Source organism: Trachurus japonicus, chromosome 14 (assembly GCF_045865225.1).
Source record: "Trachurus japonicus isolate A0001 chromosome 14, Traja_1.0".
In the NCBI taxonomy this organism is placed as follows: Eukaryota; Metazoa; Chordata; class Actinopteri; order Carangiformes; family Carangidae; genus Trachurus; species Trachurus japonicus.
The window spans coordinates 8,159,833-8,178,949 of record NC_140920.1 but is presented as its reverse complement, the minus strand read 5'-3'; the positions used below and the strand labels follow the sequence as shown (position 1 = coordinate 8,178,949).

The 19,117-nt window shown below is 41.3% G+C and overlaps 1 protein-coding gene across 4 annotated transcripts in view; it reads right to left on the bottom strand.

Annotated features, from left to right (window-relative positions):
- The window catches only part of cltca (clathrin, heavy chain a (Hc)), a 45,360-nt gene that overhangs the window by 2,779 nt on the left and 23,464 nt on the right, over positions 1 to 19,117 (bottom strand). For 3 of the 4 annotated variants that reach the window (XM_085797300.1, XM_085797302.1, XM_085797301.1), the window contains exons 9-29: positions 18,876 to 19,028; positions 18,651 to 18,773; positions 17,853 to 17,990; positions 17,581 to 17,745; positions 16,767 to 16,947; positions 16,104 to 16,267; positions 14,141 to 14,266; positions 13,541 to 13,683; positions 12,409 to 12,643; positions 12,166 to 12,288; positions 11,044 to 11,189; positions 10,765 to 10,948; positions 10,468 to 10,660; positions 9,080 to 9,237; positions 8,694 to 8,966; positions 7,137 to 7,454; positions 6,289 to 6,420; positions 6,056 to 6,166; positions 5,800 to 5,970; positions 4,899 to 5,120; positions 851 to 926 (exon numbers count right to left, since the gene is read on the bottom strand). In XM_085797300.1, the coding sequence (XP_085653426.1) occupies positions 851 to 926; positions 4,899 to 5,120; positions 5,800 to 5,970; positions 6,056 to 6,166; positions 6,289 to 6,420; positions 7,137 to 7,454; positions 8,694 to 8,966; positions 9,080 to 9,237; positions 10,468 to 10,660; positions 10,765 to 10,948; positions 11,044 to 11,189; positions 12,166 to 12,288; positions 12,409 to 12,643; positions 13,541 to 13,683; positions 14,141 to 14,266; positions 16,104 to 16,267; positions 16,767 to 16,947; positions 17,581 to 17,745; positions 17,853 to 17,990; positions 18,651 to 18,773; positions 18,876 to 19,028 (3,535 nt within the window). Of the gene's footprint in view, positions 1 to 850; positions 927 to 3,791; positions 3,876 to 4,898; positions 5,121 to 5,799; positions 5,971 to 6,055; positions 6,167 to 6,288; positions 6,421 to 7,136; positions 7,455 to 8,693; positions 8,967 to 9,079; positions 9,238 to 10,467; positions 10,661 to 10,764; positions 10,949 to 11,043; positions 11,190 to 12,165; positions 12,289 to 12,408; positions 12,644 to 13,540; positions 13,684 to 14,140; positions 14,267 to 16,103; positions 16,268 to 16,766; positions 16,948 to 17,580; positions 17,746 to 17,852; positions 17,991 to 18,650; positions 18,774 to 18,875; positions 19,029 to 19,117 lie in introns of those variants that run through there. The other variant, XM_085797303.1, reaches the window with a different exon arrangement.

The window sequence follows — 19,117 nt, the reverse complement described above, 5'->3', positions numbered from 1 at the left end:
CTATCCATCTATCTGTCCATCTATCTATCTATCTGTCCATCTATCTATCTATCTATCTATCTATCTATCTATCTATCTATCGGGATTAATAAAGTATCTATCTTTCTTTCAGGGTTAATAAAGTATCTATCTTTCGGGATTATTAAAGTATCTATCCATCTATCTGTCCATCTATCTATCTATCTATCTATCTATCTATCTATCCATCTATCCATCTATCTATCTATCTATCTATCTATCTATCTATCTATCTATCTATCGGGATTAATAAAGTATCTATCTTTCTTTCGGGATTATTAAAGTATCTATCTATCTATCTTTCGGGATTAATAAAGTATCTATCTATCTTTTGGGATTAATAAAGTATCTATCTATCTATCTATCTATCTATCTATCTATCTATCTATCTATCTATCTATCTATCTATCTATCTATCTATCTATCTATCTATCTAAAAGTATCTATCTAGCCATCTATCTTTCGGGATTAATAAAGTATCTATCTATCTTTTGGGATTAATAAAGTATCTATCTATCTTTCGGGATGTTAAAGAAGTGGTTATAACTGTTATTTCCATTTCTTTATCAAACAAATTGTTTTATTTGTTCATACCTGTTTTTCACTCCACTATATCCTGTCTGTTTTTTTAATTCACGTTTTATTTTTTCCCTAATATTCTCTCAAAAAAACAAAACACTGTAAACTGCCTGTTGCTACTAGAAAAGCTACAAGCTATTAAACAGCGCAACAGGTTTAATATTAAAGACTTGAAGTGTTCAGGGGTTTTATCTGAAGCTGATCACAGTGAGAGAGTCGAGTCATTAATGTCATTAAACTAAAAGACCGTTACCGTAGACGATAGGTTGCGTCTCTGTTGCCTGCTCCTCCTCTTTCCTTAGGGACTCTGAGGTTTCTAGTTTGTCTACCTGCAAGACAAAGAAATACACGTATTCAGAATAAACCCACTCCACTGGACAAGCAAACAGCAAAATAAAGACGTTAAACATTTTTTAAAAATATATAAAACTTTTCTGTGATGCTGATTTCACTCAGGACACAAAACTAAAACCACCTGACAACAGCAGCAGCTTTCCTTTATAATGTCGATGTGATGAAGGAAGAAATTAGAAATAAACAAAGTTACAGTAACCCTCCTGTCGTCCTTCTGGGTCAAACTGACCCAATCCTTCCTTTCTCCCTTCCTTCTTTCCACAATCCTTTTTCCTTTCCTCCTTTCCTTCCTTCCTCTTTTGATCCAGTTGACCTGATCTGTTCCCTCCCTCCATCTTTCTTTCCTTCCTTCTTTCCCTCCTTCCTTCCTTGAACAAATCTGTTCCCTCCCTCCATCTTTCCATCCTTTTCCCCTTCCTTCTCTCCCTTCTTCCTTCCTTGAACGACTGTTCTCTCCCTCCATCTTTCTTTCCTTCCCTGCCTTCCCTTGAACAAATCTGTTCCCTCCCTCCATCTTTCCTTCTTTTTCCCTTCTTCCTTTCTTGAACGAATCTGTTCCCTCCCTCCATCTTTCCATCCTTTTTCCCTTCCTTCTCTCCCTTCTTCCTTCCTTGAACGACTGTTCTCTCCCTCTATCTTTCCTTCCTTTTTTCCCTTCTTCCTTTCTTGAACGAATCTATTCCCTCCCTCCATCTTTCCATCCTTTTCCCCTTCCTTCTCTCCCTCCTTCCTCCCTTGAACAAATCTGTTCCCTCCCTCCATCTTTCCATCCTTTTCCCCTTCTTTTCTCCCTTATTCCTTCCTTGAACGACTGTTCCCCTCCCTCCATCTTTCTTTCCTCCCCTTTTCCCTCCCTGCCTTCCTCCCTTCTTCTTCCTTCCTTGAACAAATCTGTTCCCTCCCTCCATCTTTCCATCCTTTTCCCCTTCCTTCTCTCCCTTATTCCTTCCCTGAACGACTGTTCCCTCCCTCCATCTTTCCTTCCTTTTCCCCTTCCTTCTCTCCCTTCTTCCTTCCTTGAACGACTGTTCCTGTCCCTCCATCTTTCTTTCCTCCCCTTTTCCCTCCCTGCCTTCCTCCCTTCTTCTTCCTCCCTTGAACAAATCATACCCTCCCTCCATCTTTCCATCCTTTTCTCTTCCTTCTCTCCCTTCTTCCTTCCTTGAACGACTGTTCTCTCCCTCTATCTTTCTTTCCATCCTTTTCCCCTTCTTCCTTCCTTGAACAAATCTGTTTCCTCCCTCCATATTTCCTTCCTTTTTCCCTTCCTTGAACAAATCTGTTCCCTCCCTCCATCTTTCCATCCTTTCTCCCTTCCTTCTCTCCCTTCTTCCATCCTTGAACGACTGTTCTCTCCCTCCATCTTTCTTTCCTTCCCTTTTCCCTCCCTGCCTTCCTCCCTTCTTCTTCCTCCCTTGAACAAATCGGTTTCCTCCCTCCATCTTTCCTTCCTTCGTTCCACAATCCTTTTTCCCTCCCTTCCTTCTTTCTCTTTGTTCTTACTTCTTCCTTCCTTTTTGACCCAACTGATCCAAATCTGTTCCTTCCATCCTTCTATCTTTCCTTCCTTCCTTCTTTCCTCAAATCTTTCCCTTTGTCCTTCCTTCCTTCCTTCCTTGCCCCAGAGGAACAACAGGAGGGTTAAACTAATCATTTTACTTTCTGCTGACAGTAATGAGTGTAGCAAGTTCTTTAGAAACAAAGGCAAATGACAATATCAGGCAGCAAGTCAAGATACAGCAATATGCAACATGTGCAGCTTGAGTCCTGAAGGAAGAGCAACAGTGTTAAATCAGCAGCAGTGCAACTTCATCATATCTGCATTCATTTCCTAGTCCATGCCTCCTCAGGCGATCAGTAGCCTTTTGCAGCTGAAGTTGTTAGCGCACAGTCTCATCATCAAGCTAAAGCCTCTACGTCCCATGCTCTTTGTGTTAGTTACTCTGGCTGCAGCGCTGAGATGCAGTATTATGGGATGGGAAGGAAAGGGAAGGGTGGAGGGTGGAGGGTGAGTCTCAGGCCAGGTGCTCTCTCTACCGTTCACAGTTTTCTACAACAGAAAGCCAGGCACAGACAACAACGGCCTGCTGCTGCTACTGCTGCTACATACTGACAAAACACTTGAACACATGCTTGTGCCAGTGAACAGCAAATACATCAAAACACATCAACCTTTAAAAAAAAACAACACCACATACATGTATAGCTTCATATAGTGCAGTGTCATTAACAAGGAGGAAATGCACTTGAAATGAAGTGAAATAATAGCAAACTTCTTGTACTTATCGAGCTCATCCAGTTTTACAAAATGCTTGATATTTTCATCATCTTGCGTTAAGTGCATTTTCTCCAACAAACTCACTGGTATAGGATGTATTTCATGGATCTATAGGTTAACATCGGTTCCCATCTGCTGGTTCATACTGTAGTTCTTTAAAATAGGGGATAGTGGGAAACCAGCGCTACTTCACAACGTGCAACTTACAGTATGTTCTTATCATCTAAGTGCGTTAACTACATTGCAATCATTTCTCACTTGGAAACTGCAGCATTTGATTTTCTTAACACTGTCTCATCCTGCAACCAGTTTGATCTGGATGTTTATTTACTATAATAACACTGATATTGATATTAAGTGGTTTCTCAAGAAGTACTATTGATATCAAAGAGAAAATCAAAGTTTTTTTTAAATGATCAGTTAGTTGGAAATAATTTTATTTCTGGAAATAAAGTCACATTCCCTATCTATAACAATTAAAATGTGTCAGGCTGAGAGATGCCTCAGTGACTGTGTTGCAGTGAGAGTGTAATGCGCGGTAGAGCTAAAACCATGCACACTCAAGGCCGCAGTCTTCTCAGGTAAATGATCTGAGATCAAAAACAACAGAGCTTTTAACTTTCACCTGTTCCTTAACTGCATCAACCTGGAAGAGAAGAGGTGCAGCATAGAAGAAGACAATTAAAAAAAATATTTCCTAGTAGTAAAGGAGGCAGGCTAAGCTAAGGTGGTTAAAGGGATACGCCAACATTTTTTCTTTTCGTGTCCTGCCTCACTCCCGAGTCCATGACAAGCAGATAGACACCACCCTTTCGACTGTGCGTGCAGTAACAAGGGAGATAGAGCCGTATCGCCTGTAATTAGCTTAGCTCAAACACTGGAAGTGCATAGGTAGTGTTAGCCTGCCTCCACCTAAAGTCATCAGAGAAACTCTTCAGCACCTCTAAACGGAAACCGACGGTCCGTTCTTCGTCTCAGAGCTGACAAAACTCTCCGGTAAGGCATCTTGAGCGGTCAAATGTCGGTAACGGGACGAGATCGGTCAAAACGGAGGGTTCATTAGCTCCCTATTTCAAAGTAAAAGCACTTCTGTATGTAAAGGGCAACAGGTGTTTTATTTTGTGAAAGTAACCGGAAGTGCGTTGGTCACAACGGCTAGCTTGAGTAGCGCCGAATTCGTCCGAACAAAATTGTAAACAGCTGGTATTTAGACAAATTAACGACACACTGCTGATCTAAACGGCTACTTTCCCACCTAAAAATGTTTGAAATGTTGATAAAGTGATATATTTACAGAGTTTAGAGCTAAAATGAAATCAGCTTCTGACTGCTGATTTCGGCCTATACACTTCCAGTGTTTGAGCTAATTACAGGCGATACGGCTCTATCTCCCTTGTTATTGCACGCACAGTCGAAAGGATGGTGTCTATCTGCTTGTCATGGACTCGGGAGTGAGGCAAGACACGAAAAAAAATGTTGCCGTATCCCTTTAACAGAAAGGATGCACACACACAGTTTTGATTGTTACTAAAGTCGAAGGAAAACAATGGTACATTTTGAGATCCTTGTGATTCCTGTGATCTCAGTGGTACGTCGCTATACGGCTGCATTTACATCAAACTCATCATCATCATCATCGTTCACTGCACTAGTCTGCAGCCGGACCCACCTTGCTGAGGTACTCCCTCATGACCTGAATGAAGTATGGCATAGAAAAGTCCATGATGTTGTGCCTCCAGGCCGTCTCCAGCACCACGTCGGGCCGCAGCAGGTCGTAGCAGGTGAACAGGCAGGCGGCAAAACACTCCTTCTTGTCCTCCTGTAGGAACCAGGCCAGCAGCTCCTCGGCCAGCTCCGTGTCCTTGGACTCCGACGCGTACTGCATGGCGTCCTGCAGAGAGGGGAGAGGAGACACAGAGCGGATGTTATTATGCCATACACTGATACACCCAATGCAGGCTTTAAAATAAGTGTTTTTTTGTTTTTTTTTAGAAAGTTGTGCCTTATTTTGTACAAGTTGTGCACCCTCGTGCTCGCGGTCCAATACCGGTAACACTATCAACTCACAGTCACTAGTTTTCTAACTAGGCATTTCTTTGGGGGGAAAAAATCCTTAGTGGGGTCTGAAAAAGGTCAAATAATAATAAATAATCATAATAATAATAACTTTATTTATACAGCACCTTTCAAAAACGAGTTACAAGGTGCTGTACAACTGAAATAAAAACAAATCAGACAGAACTGCCTGACAACATCATAATAAAACCACCAAGAGACGTAAACATTTAAATATAATAAAATAAAATTCACCCATCCTCAAAAAAGCAATCAAACAATAATGATATATCAAAATTAAGAGAGAAAAATCGATAAAAGTGAGTCTGGATAGATGGATAGTTTTTCAGGGCAACTCATTTGACTTTTTTTTCTAATATTCCATGTATTTGCCATGATTGTAAAAATGAGTCGACTCATTTTCAAGGTTTTCCAGGAGGCGTGGGAACCCTGCATCTGAATTATTTACAAGGTAAATGCGTCATTAATCATGATTGGGGAAATGGAAACAACACCTTATAGAGCTTGTCCTTCTTGCAGAGCTCCACACTCTGTTTCCAGCGGTTGTTGCCCTTGAAGAGGTAGGCAGCGATTCTCCTGAACTCAATCAGCTCGTGTTTCTCCAGGCGCTGGGCCAGCGAGATGTTGTCAAAGTTGTCATAGGCGTCTATTGATGTCCTCAGTGCCTACCATGAGTGACAGAAACATTATATAAAACAATAATGACATTTCTAAGATTAAAAAATATATATATTTGAGAGAAAACTCTACCTGATAGTCTTCCTCTGTGATGAAGAGGTTGTTAAGTGCTTCATTGACTGATTTGTTGTTGTGGTTCTGTACTGACCGCAGGTAAGGTTTGACCAGAGGCAGCTGTTTAACCTGAAAACACACATTTTACAAATCAAATTCAGCAACACAATCATGTTGATTTTTTTGATAAATAGAGAAACATTTCTATCGTATTTCTTATTTATCGTTGCACCAGATTAAAATGATTTTACCTTGCTGAAGAAGTTGACGGCGCGGGAGTGGTCCAGTCTGGGGGAAAGCACTATGAGCAAATCATTCAGTAACAAGGGCTTAAACTCCAGATAGAACTGGGTGGCTTTGTAGTACAGCTCCACGTTGGCCACCTGCGCAGGAAGCAGAGGGCGAGAAGAGACAGACATTAGAAGGGAACTGTAACACAATGACACAATAAAGCACAATAAAAGTAAAATACATATCATTTGAACCTATAAGGACCAGGTTTTGTTTATGTATTATACCTTTTTTTCTGTTTCCAAATCCATCATGCACCATTACTATTTAATTTATCTATCTGTTTTGATTTTATTTTATTTTGTATGTGTAATTTTAAACATATAAAACCTTTTTAAAGCTTCTTGCCTTCATAAACATAATCAGTCATTTCATTCTCTTTGCAATTTTGTACTTGGCATTTTTTTTCTTTCCAGGTATATACAGTATTCACAAAGTAAATAACACACCCTAAAGAAAACAGACAAACATATACACGAGGCAAACTTAGGTATTTCCCAAATGAGCATCTCAAAGAAAGGAAATTAACAAAAAATATATAATAAAAAAAAAACCCATAATAAATTATACAGGATGTAATATAAGTATATGGTTGTATGCAAGATCAATCAATAATAGGTTGTTGAATGGTACAGTGATATTCCTCTATTGAAGCGAGGGGTTGGGTATTATGTTTATGTTTGTATTATTTCCATTTACTTGCGCACTCTATCTCTATGTATACATATCAATAAAAAGACTTGGGAGGGCAAAAAAAAAAGTAAAACACATCAAAATATAAACATATGGACATCAAATGAAAGTGTACCTTGGTGATGATGTCTTTGAACTGTCCCTCTTTCCATGCGTCTGTTGGATGGTTCATCATCGTGATGATGGCGTTGTCGAACTCCTCGTACTTGTCGTAGAGGAAGACCAGCTCGGCCCACAGGTGAGCCTGCTCCGCCGCTCTCAGGACCTTGGGGATGTTGACTCTGGACCAGAACAGCTCCAGATGCTCCCTCATCTTCTGCGGCTTGAACTTGGAGTAGAGGATGGCGAGCTCGGTGAACATCCCCATGTGAGCGCGCTCCAGGCCCAGCGCGGCCTCCAGCATGGTGATCAGCTCCTCGAAGTAACCGCGGTCCTGAGGGACGAGAAGGAAGGATGTGTCATGTACGTTCATGTGTATAATAATAATAATAATAATAATAATAACAATAATAATAATAATAATAATAATGATAATATATATAGCTCTGGAAAAAAATAACGAGACCACTCCAAAATGTTCTTAATAAATCAGCTTCTCTACATGTATGGCAGCCATCGATTCCAGTGTCTATTGAACTCCAACACAAGCACACCACTCTAAATCATATTTAATGAGGAAGAAAGATTATAAATAAATAAAAAAAACACTGCTGCGATTAACAATTGGGATTATTCCACCAATTTTGATTTCTAAACTCTTCCTAAGTTTAAAAAGTAGTGTTGTGTTGTCTTAAAATGAATATGAACTTGTTTTCTTTGCATTATACAAGACCTGAAAACACCACAATTCTTTTGTTATTTTGACCTGTTGCCATTTTCTGCAAATAAATGCTCTAAATGACAATATTTTAATTTCCAATTTCGGTGAAATTTTGTCAGTAGGTTATAGAACGAAACAAAAGTGTTCATTTTACCCAAACACATACGTAGCTATGAATAGTAAAACCAGAGGAACTGATAATTTTGAAGTGGTCTCTTAATTTTTTTCCGGAGCTGTATATATAAAAATACTCTTTAAAAAAAAAAAAAAACTGGACTTCTCTGCTTTCAATTTATCTTTGTCACTTTACTTTTTGGTATTTCGGATTTGCTTGTATCTTTCAAATGTTTTACGTATGTTGTGTCTCGGCTATAGTGCAAATGAGGTTGCTCATCAATATATTTCCGAGTTTAAATAAAGGTTATAATAATAACAATAATAACATTTTTATTTATATAGCACCTTTAAAAACACAAGTTTACAAAGTGCTTCAGAAGACAACATATAAGAGACAAGTCACAAATGCCATAAAAAAAGAGAGATGGACAAAACAGCAACACAGGCCATAAAAATGCAGGATGTTAATTAGATAAAATAAATAAAAAAGGAGGGTATACATAATGAAAAGAGATACAATGAGATATGATAAGATAAGAAAAGATGGGATAAAAGAGTTAAAACAGAAGAAGACGTAAAGTAAAACTAAGAGCATCTGAGTAAAACTGTGAGATAAAACAGATGATAGAAAGAAGAAGAGGATGACTTCACATAAAAGCAAGTTTTACTGTAAGAAGCGATTTAAAAGCCGACACTGAGTCTTCGCCCACAAATGCCTTCAACCCCCCATCTTACCTGGTAGTAGTTGATCAGCTCCTCCAGCTCGTCGGCGTGCACCACGATGTGGAGGCCGCACATCTGGGCCAGTCTGAACTCCTTCCCGTCCACGCAGGCGAAGCACACCTCCTTCCAGGTGCGGGTGCTGTTGGCCTTGCGGGCGCCGTCCACCGCGGCCTGGTACTCGCCGAGGTGCACGAGGGTCGAGGCCAGGCGACCGAAGTTGGAGACGTTGTTGTATAGCAGCTTAGCGGCGTCGTACATTTTCTCGTCGTAACAGCGGTCACCGACCTACAGGACGGATTCAATCAAGAGATATTGTTGATATTATTTTTTGTTGTAACCTGACTGACGGTGGATCGACAGACGACTGAGTGAGAGCGAGCGAACGAACGATGGCTGACCTGCTGGATGTGAGCATTGTTCGGTCCGTTAATGAACTCTTCCAGTTCTGCCAGGCGATTGGTTTTGGCCAAAGCAAAGATGAGCTCTGTTTCTACGTAAGACTCACGAGCCTTCTTACGAGCCATCTGAAGGAATTTGACCAGGTCCTCCCAGTTACCTGAAACAACAGACACGGACATTAACATTAAACTGTTCATGTATTCGCACAGATCTGCATCTATAGATAGATAGATAGATAGATATAACTTTATTCATCCCGAAGGAAATTCTTCTGCCAGGATGATCCAAAGGGAAATTTGCAAGGTAGATAAATACAATACAAAGAGGAAATATATGATAAAATATATCCTACATTGTCTAAAAAATTAAAATATACACTACAAGTGCAAAGGGAGCAACCTAGAAATAGGTAAAATACTGTGCTACATAATTTGAGTGCAATACATAATTTAAAAACGATATAATATGAGTGCAAAAGGGCTGAAACATAATCTAAAAATTATGTATGTTGCTGTGTTTGGACATGTTATTGTTTATGTTCACCTCCAACCGAAGGGTGAGGAGTTATACAGTCTGATTACTGTATATTACTGTATATGCACCAGCTGCACTTGTCAGCAAATACCTCTGGATGACAAAACTCAAAAACAGCAATGATCCCTGATGGGACTGATTGATTGCAATTGAAGTGGCAAACAACTGACAGCTCTGCTTTATTTAAAGCTCATTGATCAGACCACAGTAAGCCAGATTGTATACTTTCCCACCAGGCTCTGCACAATTTTGGAAATCCCGCTAAAGAAGCTCTGAAGCTAGGATTCAAGAAACTGAATAGCATCAGTAAATTATGCTATAAAATAAAATCTCAACCAATGTTTTCCCAAATGTTCATGAGTTCTCTTGAGCTTGAGCTCAACAATCTCCCTTTTCCACCAAAATTAGCAGGCATTAACTGTCTTTTTTTTTTTCTTTTCTTTTTTTTTTAATGCCGGGAAAAAACACTTAACAATAAAAGCCGATTGACCCCTTTTCCACTGCCAGTTGAGTTTCTTTCTGAGAGTCTTTCTGTTTGGACTGAGGACAAATAACTGCACAGAGCAGAGCACAGCACACACAGAGCGGAGCTGATTGATGTTGTTTTAAAAACTAATTTTGGGGTCGAGGAGGTGACAGGTGTATTTAATGTATTTCTATTCTTTTCTATTCTATTCTATTTATTACTGTACTGTATGTGTTTTTAAGCCGTGGGTCCAAAGACAATTTCATTATCTAGTTTAATGACAATAAAGACACTCAACTCAATGTACAGTATCTGTGCTGTGCCATACGTTACAGCAGTGTTAAAAACGTTGTTATAAATGTAAAAAAGGGGCTAAATTGTCCGTACCACTCTTATCTGCAGCCTGTACGACCTCCATGTATGCAGAGGGGTCGTCAGCTTTGATGTAGGAATCAATGGCCTCTTTAACCAGTTCCTTCTGTAGCTGAGCTTTAGCCAGCTGGCTCCACACAGCTGGTTCATTGCAGCGCTCTGCAAACTCGTAGGCACGGTCAAGGTTGCCAATGTGCTCGATCAGCACCTATAGGGGAAATGGAAAATATAAAATATGGATGATCAACACTTCTTCAGTCGATAATGTTTTTGGTTGAGCCTTTTTTTCTTTTTTTAGAGTTAATCACTGACCTGCACAGCAGAGGTGTTGACGTCAAACTTCTTAAAGATGGCAAAGGCCTCTTCGAAGAGCTCGTTGCTGATGGCGATGTTAGCGATATCGGGGGCGTCGTAGTTGTCTAGCCTGCTGATGTATTCCATCACACGTGTACGGTCGGCTTTGATCGCCGTCAGGATCAGCAGATTCTGCAAATTTCTGTGAGAAGGAGGAGAAAATGAGCATTAAGCACACTTTCATTTTGAAATAACTCAAGAAAGAGAAAAACAGTGAAAAATGCTGCTGCCAAACACCTGTGTTCACTGAAAACAGAGTTGTCCAGCACGATCTTCTCCAGCAGCTCGATGAGCTCGTTGGGCAGATCCGCTGTCATGAAGGCCTTGACTGTGACCGACACCTCCTCCGGGTCCTGGGTTTCCGACAGCGCCGTCTGAACCACCTGAGAGCAAGATACAAGGGAGCGGAGGATTAGAAAAGCACCGGGCATCGCTGCCGAATGAGATAAAACTAGTCCTATGTGTGTGTATGTCTTTGGTTTCGTTGTGTTTCTCAATCCATTTTAGCACAACTCCAACAAGAAAAACCCTGCTCTGGTTCTTGCATTGCTGCACCTCCATCTCATCTATCCATCCCTGACAGTTCATCTCGCCCAATTTTATTTAATTGCACTACACATCCTGTTTTATTTGTTGTGTATTACTGTCTGTCTGTTGTTTTTAGTAGTATCATATTAATTGTCTCTCAATTTGTGTAATTGTCTGCTGGTTTCTGTTTGGATATGCTCTATTCTTGCGCTATTTTTCATGTCTCCTGTGTCCCTGTTTTTATGTATTATGATCCTTGTGTCCCTGTTGTAGATTTTAATGGCTTTTTTACATCTTGCCGGAGGACTGCAGTTGAAAACTAGCCTAACTGGCTAACTGGCTAACACAGAAATGTTGATTAATGTGCAGTTTCCTCTCCAAATAAACATAAATAATAGGGGTGGGAATCTTTTACTATCTCACGATTCGATTCACTTCTGATTTTTGGGGCTACAATTCGATTAAAAATCGATTTTCAAAACGATTTGATTCATAATGATTTCTGCTTCAGTCTATCGGTGCGCAAAGGATCCTCATGATCTACTCCAGTCTGCTTTACAAGACAGAATGACTAAAGTGTCTTTTTCACATTTATTGAGTTTTAAACATTCATCCATGCTTAGATTGAATTGTTGAAACTGTTGCATAAAAGCAATATCACATATTTCTTAAGTAACAAAAGTGCCTTTTTATAAAAAAAAAAATAGTGCAGCTAAACATGCTGCTCGATTTTGGGACATTTTATATCAATTCTGAATCGTATTGAATGAGAATTGCGATTCTTATGTGAATCGATTTTTTGGCACAACCCTAATAAATAATAAATAATACCTGGTCAATGAGTGGTCGTCTGAAGGGGTTGCTCTCCAGCAGCACGCTCGCCCACAGCTCTGGGTCTTTGCGACGCACCAGGTAGCGAGACAGGCTTTTGAAGAGGGAGTTCTCGTTGCAGACCTGCAGGAAAAAGAGGGAAAAATGACAATAGCAAATATTTAAATCAGGAAAGTGGGTTGAAACCAAGTGATTTGGAAAAAACAAAACAGCTGCAGGTTGGATACAAAAACTCATCCTCACATTGATCAGCTCCTGGTCGCACTGCCCTCTCTCGTAGGCAACACAGGCCAAGTGGGGGTCTCTCTTCTCGCAGTACTTTCCCACCACGCGGCTGTCGTAGTACGGGTTCTCCCGCAGGAAGCGCTCGGGGTTGTTGTTGCTGTCGATGTAGATCTTGGCCAGGGCGTTGTGGGTGGCGGGCTCCTCGCAGCCTTCATGTATACGTGACTCCAGCCAAGGCAGCAGCAGCTTCAGTCTGAGACACAGAGAGTTTTGTTTTGTTTTCACTTTAGGGTCAGTTTCAGATTTTTGATTCAGATTACACTAATAAAGTATTTTTGGGGGCTTTTTGCCTTTAACTGATAGGGATAGGATAGGATAGTTGAGAGGGATGGGAAATGGGGAGTCAGAGAGAGGGGGAATGACATGCAGCAAAGGGCCAGCGGATTCGGCTTTAGCCCTTCAAAATCATGAAAAAACCATGCCTTGTTTGACTAAAAGTAATTACGTTTTCAGTATAAGAATCCAACTTCAACAACATTTAAAAAGCTGCACATCCTGGCAGCTGAGAGTATTACTGTCCCTTCTCTGTTAATATAAAAGGAGGTTGAAAATCACAGGACATGTCTGTTCTGTCCTGAAATGTGTGTTTCTCTTCTATAATACACATCCTACATCTCGGAGGTGACGTCTTTCCACATACGGGGCTTCCTTCACCTTTCAAACAGTAGGAGAGATAGCATGAGGGAGCAGGTCTGTGCAGCTGTGCACCGTCGACATGCACGGGGGGAAAAAAAAGCATGGCGCATCGAATGCATGCTGCTACGGCATCATGTTGTGTTGTGAGTGCATAAAAGTTTTCATCGCCGCTGATAAGCTGTTGCCATGTGGCACATTTAGGCTTGTTCAACAGTTTTTTTCAGAAGCAATTTATAATTAGCGGGATGATGAGCAATAAACCCCGACAACACAAACAGGTTCGCATCGGGGTTTTGTTCATTTACACGCCAAACTCACTTTTTACCCGTTATTGGTGCATGGCAGGTGTTAATTTTACACCCTGACAGCGCCCCAAATTAATCATTTCTTAATAATAATTTCATTTTAAAAGCATTATCGTTACATTATCATTGACCAGACCATGCGCTCTCACCTGTTCCTCTTTTCCACCTCAGCGACCAGCTCGTCGGTGGAGAACTGTCCCCTAACAACCAAGATCAGACTCTTGATGACGTCCTCTGAGCAGTCCACGTCTAGGAGACCGCCAACCACAACAGGCAGACGGCTCGGATTCACCTGAAGCACAAAACGGTCAGTTTAGCTTAGCTTTTGTCAGTACGGTGCAAATATAGTACAATACACTGCAAAATCTCAAAATCTTTCCAAGAATATTTGTCGTATTTCTTGTCAAAATGTCTAATTTCTAGTCAAAACTAAACTCTTTCCACTTAAAATAAGATTCAGTACTTGTTTTTAGATAATTTCACTTGTTTCAAATACATTTTCAATTGAAATAAGTAGAAAAATCTGCCAGTGAAAGCAAGTTTTTAGTGCTTGCTCCACTATCAGATTTTTCTACTTATTTCAAGTGAAAATATGCTTGAAAGAAGTAAAACGTGTCTAAAAACAAGCTTATTTTTATGTGATGAGTCTTATTCTAAGTAGAATTAGATTTGTTTTGACTAGAAATAAGACTTTGAGATTTTGAGTTTTTGCAGTGTAGTAGTTTGAATGTCTGTGCATTGAGCCTTACCTTCTGAACATAGATCTCAATGTACTTCTGCAGGTTGTTGCGGTACAGGTAGAGGACCAGGTCGTGGACGAAGTCGAATCGGTCGCAGACGATGATGAGCGGCAGCTGGTCGGTGAGTTTGGCTTCCTGTTCATCATCATCACAGAGTGGAGGGAAAGGAAAGCAGTGAGCAAACGGCTCTTAACCAACATCCACGCCTCAAACACAACAAGCCACAAAACATCAACCAACTCCAGAGGTGCGTGACCTTTAACCACTGGAGTTAGAACCGTTTTGGTGATGAAATATTATTCAGCACTTGTTTGGGGTGTGATGATGGTGGTGGTGCACAAGACCTTTGTCAGATTCACTGAAAATGAAATTTAAAAACAACATTTTCCAGCTACTGGACCAGCAACCTTCAAAAACTAACACGATACAATATCAAGGGGAAGAAGACGAGATAAAAGTTCTGCCACTAAGACAAATGGACGGCTCATGTTTTGACAGGCGAGACGATGGTTAGATGCAGAATTAGTGATTCACAGAACAAGATCTCTACAGTAAATCTCTCTGTCTTACTCGTTACAGAGAGCTGGTCCTCTGTCCCACAATGCACTGCTGTGCTTCTGCTATCTACACTCATACAGGATTAACAAACTGGGATTGTGCACCTTTATTTTCCAGTATCACAGAAGAACATGCTGCATGGACTCAAGGCCCCATATTACAGGACTACCGTATTTTCCGGACTATATGTCGCACTGGAGTATTAGTCGCATCTGTCAAAAAATACGTCATGAAGAGGAAAAAAAACATATATACAGTAAGTCGCACCGGTTTATAAGTCGCATTTATTTTTCAAACATTTGATTAAAAGCCGGGTCTCATATAATGGCCGCGGCTTTGTTCACACGAAAGGCTGGCACCAAATAGCCTGCTACAGGCCGGGTCAAAAAAAAGAAAAAGGAAAAACAACTCTGTCGCTACAGAACACGCTGTGAAAATACTCATAATTGACTGGGAGTGAAGCGCTACGGCGCTACGGAGACGAGAAGATGAAGATGAGCTACTGAATGAGAAAGGATTTAAAAATAAAAGCCTCCCTTCCCTCGTGTGGTCATAGCTTAGGCTATATTTTTGATATATAAGTCGCTTCTAAATATAGTTCGCATGGCCAGCCAAACTACCAAAAAAAAAAACGCGACTTATAGTCCGGAAAATACGGTACACACCAAACAAACTGACACGTTGAATAGATCTCAGATATGAAGTTACAGAGCCTGAACTTGTCACCACCATTAAGTGCAGTTAACTTAACACACAGAAAACATCCAATGAGTCACTTGGTCACTAAGTTGCTCCGGTGCACCCCTTGCTGTGGGTGTATGGATTTGTGGTGTATGAGCATACATGTGTGTATACACCTCCATACAAATCCCAGTTTCAATCCTGCAACTAGTTCAGGGTCAGGGATGAAAGGAAAGAAAAGAAAAGAAGGAGAAGATGTCCTGCACTGTGAGGAGGGATAGATTTACCTTATACATGTCCTGCCATCCCAAAGACAAAGGGGAAAAGCACAAAATATAATTGACTGCTGTCAGGAATGTTGTTGTGTTTTTTTTTAACATATACAATACAGCCAGATTGATGGGGATCTGCTGGTGAGAGCAATGATCTCTATTCTACGGGTAAAGGGTGGAAATGTGGATGTGAAACTTTTCTTTTAAGGGCATGTTAAAGATTGACTCTGGGTTTTTTCTAGGAATATGTGATATGATTGAAGACAAACTGGAAATAGGGAACATTTTCCTTATATAAATGTATAGTTTAAGATAAGACTATGGCAACATATAACAACAAATATAGTGACGATCAGGAACAGATAGGGACAGACTGAAATACAAGAGAAAGAGAGGTAACAGAAAGACAGAGTTGTTAAATGTCAGGGTTTGATCACTGCAGACGTCCCTGAGGCTTTTACCTTGAGGAAGTTCTTGACACGCTCAGGGTCGTAGCAGTTGCTCTCTCTGCAGATCCTCTCCACCTCTTTGATCTGGCCCGTCTTGCAGGCGGCCTGGATGTATTTGAAGTGAACCTCAGGGTCCTGACTGAAGTTCACAATGGAGCCCAAGAAGTAGAACAGACCTGAGAAAAACAGAGACCGACGGTTACATATAAAGCCTCAAATGCTGCAAGAAATCTAATGGCAGCATTATGGATTCAGTAAAACATCCTGAGAAAAATCTAAATTGACTTCATGGCATAGCTCTACGACCACTGCTTTGGCTTAATGAACCTTTATGCTCAGTAATAGTAGAGGAGCTGCACTAATTCACCTCCAGGACATTCTGTACAATCTATCGATTGTCCTGCCTCTGCTTTGACCTACTTGTCTAACAGATTAGTTAGGAGGAAATCTATCCAAGTACAAGGGGACTGGAGAATAGCCGCATAACTGAAATTGAGAGACAAGTTAAACGTTAATCTAGTGTCTGCTCCGAGGCGAATACAGGAATATTTTTGATGGACTGTCCCATTTTACAAAACATTTGAACTTCAAATGTTTGCATTAGCTGCTACGACCCTTTGATTTAAGTAAATCAAATGCATCTGAATGCCTTTAAGGAAGTCTTCGTCTTCTCACCTTCAAAGCTCTTGAAAGACTCAAAGAGCTCAGTGAGGGCCTGTGTGGTGAGCTGCTCGTGGTACTTGGAAGCCACCTGCACACAGATCTGCAGGTTCTGGCGGATGTTGGCCGACAACATGGCCCTGAGGCACTCCAGGGAGTCTTCCACCGACAGCGAGCCAAAGAAGTTCACCAGCCACTGAAAAGGGGCACAAGGAAATGTCCATTTAGGTCACAGCTGTAGACTTGAGCACATATTAGTTTAAAGCTATAGTGTGTAACTTCTGTCGCCCCCTAAAGGATTCCTGCGTTATTACAATGATACGGCCGGCAATGCACATCGTACTCGCAACACACCACATGCTGCTGGTCACGGACTATAACACTCGCGACTCGCCGCACACTGCTCGTCACAAGCACACAGACTCCCCGCAGTAAGTTACACACAGCAACACAGGCTACACACCTTGTAACCTTGTTACTGCTTGTTAGGCTAACGATGTGGCTAACACCAGTCTGCTACATTCATAGCCGTGTTGCTTCTAGCAGCGGAGCGCTCTCCTCCCTTCTCGTTGTCATGTAAAACCGAGTAAAACACATCATTTCGGTCATTTCCTGTCCGCCAGCGTGGGAATGTCGCTCCAAGACAGTAAATACAAAAATAACAAATACTGAAAAATACCGCGAGGCGCTAGAGGAGCCGAACGGCTTAATCAGCGTTGTATCATCTCCTCTAGTGGCTTGGGTGAAACTGATATTCACAGACACGTAGAAGTTACGCACTATAGCTTTAAGCTGAGTTCACAATAGGAGAAAAGTTGGTGAAGCTTACCTCTGGGTTGAGCAGGTGTGTATGAACCACAGCACGCTTGATGTCGTACAGGTCGGTGTAGTGCTCCAGGGCCCTTTGCAGCAGTCCAGCCTTCTCACACAGCTGAGCGATGTGGGCACGGTCGTAGTTGGTGAACATCTGGTTGCCCAGGATAGCATCTGCAACCTGCATCCATGACACAGAGCAACAAAAAAGAAAAAAAAAAGTCAGATAAGTAGTTCCAAGCTTTATTAATTTTAGATAACTATTTCCTTTTGGCCCATGTTATCCACCTGTGGAGCGTGCATGAGGTTCATCTCCAGCAGGCGAGTCTGCAGCGGTCCTTCTGAGGGTCTGTTGTTCTTCAGAGCGTCCAGGAGGAAGGAGGTGCACTGCTGGATCAGGTTGTACTCCATGAACACATCCACGATCTGGACAGACACAGAGAAACATTGTTACACAAGAGGAAACCATGGTACAACCCTGACAAGAGTATTACTTGTCAAAAAACCTTGCTTTGTATTAAATAAAAGGCACTACTAAACTACAGCCACGACACTCCTGCCTTGGTCTAATAGAGTTCTGCACCACTGACAAGATTAAAGATGTGAGGAGGCCACACACACTTCTCTAAAGCTTTATGTCAATGTAAATAGGAAGTTGGGTGAAAATGACACATTTCCTCTTCCAACGATCGAAGACGGCCTCTGATGCAATATGTTTTATTCTTAAAAAAACTCCTGTTACCTGCTAGTACAGCACTTTAGGGATGCTGTGTCAGCAGTTGACTGTGATTTGCAGTGCAGAGAGTCTGCAGCGGCAGGAAGCAGAGCGAGAGCTGCATTTCCTTTATACTACGAGATACAGAGCTGAAATTCACAGATGTCATGTGACTCAGTAAAATACTTTGTCCAACTTCGAGGGAAAGTTTTGAGTCATTTCAAGTTAATTTGTTACTTTAGTATGAGACATACAAGGTCACAAAGTTTATTCTTGAGAAATGATCAAACTACGACCCAACCCAGCATGTTCTACTACTAAGTACTCTAAGTACTTAATAAAAACATCCATCCCTCCACCCCTCAGCTGACCTGTGTGATGTCAGCCAGTGGCTCCTCGTCCTGGACAAGCATCTGGGCAAACTGCAGGCCTTGTTCTGGGTTGATCCGCATCACATTCCTGAGCAGAAAGATCCAATCTGGAGTGTAGCCCACCTGGAAAAAAAAACATTGTTTGAATCCATTAATTAAATTAAAAGGACAGGATTTAGCAACAGTGAAAGAGCTAGATTACCGTCTCGGCTAAGGCTGACATACCTTCTTGGCATACAGGACGATCTTGGGGAACTGGCCAGTCTCGGCAAAGCACTGAATGACCTTGTTGGGAACATTGGCCCTGAGGTAGACGCTGAGGGCCAAGGTGGGATCCACAGCCTTCACCAGGTCACCGAGTTCCTCTGAGCACTCCAACTAGAAACAAGGACAAGAAACATCAGCATGAAAAAACAAAAAACACCATGTGTGTCATAATATTTTATGCTGAATATTAGGGCTGGGAC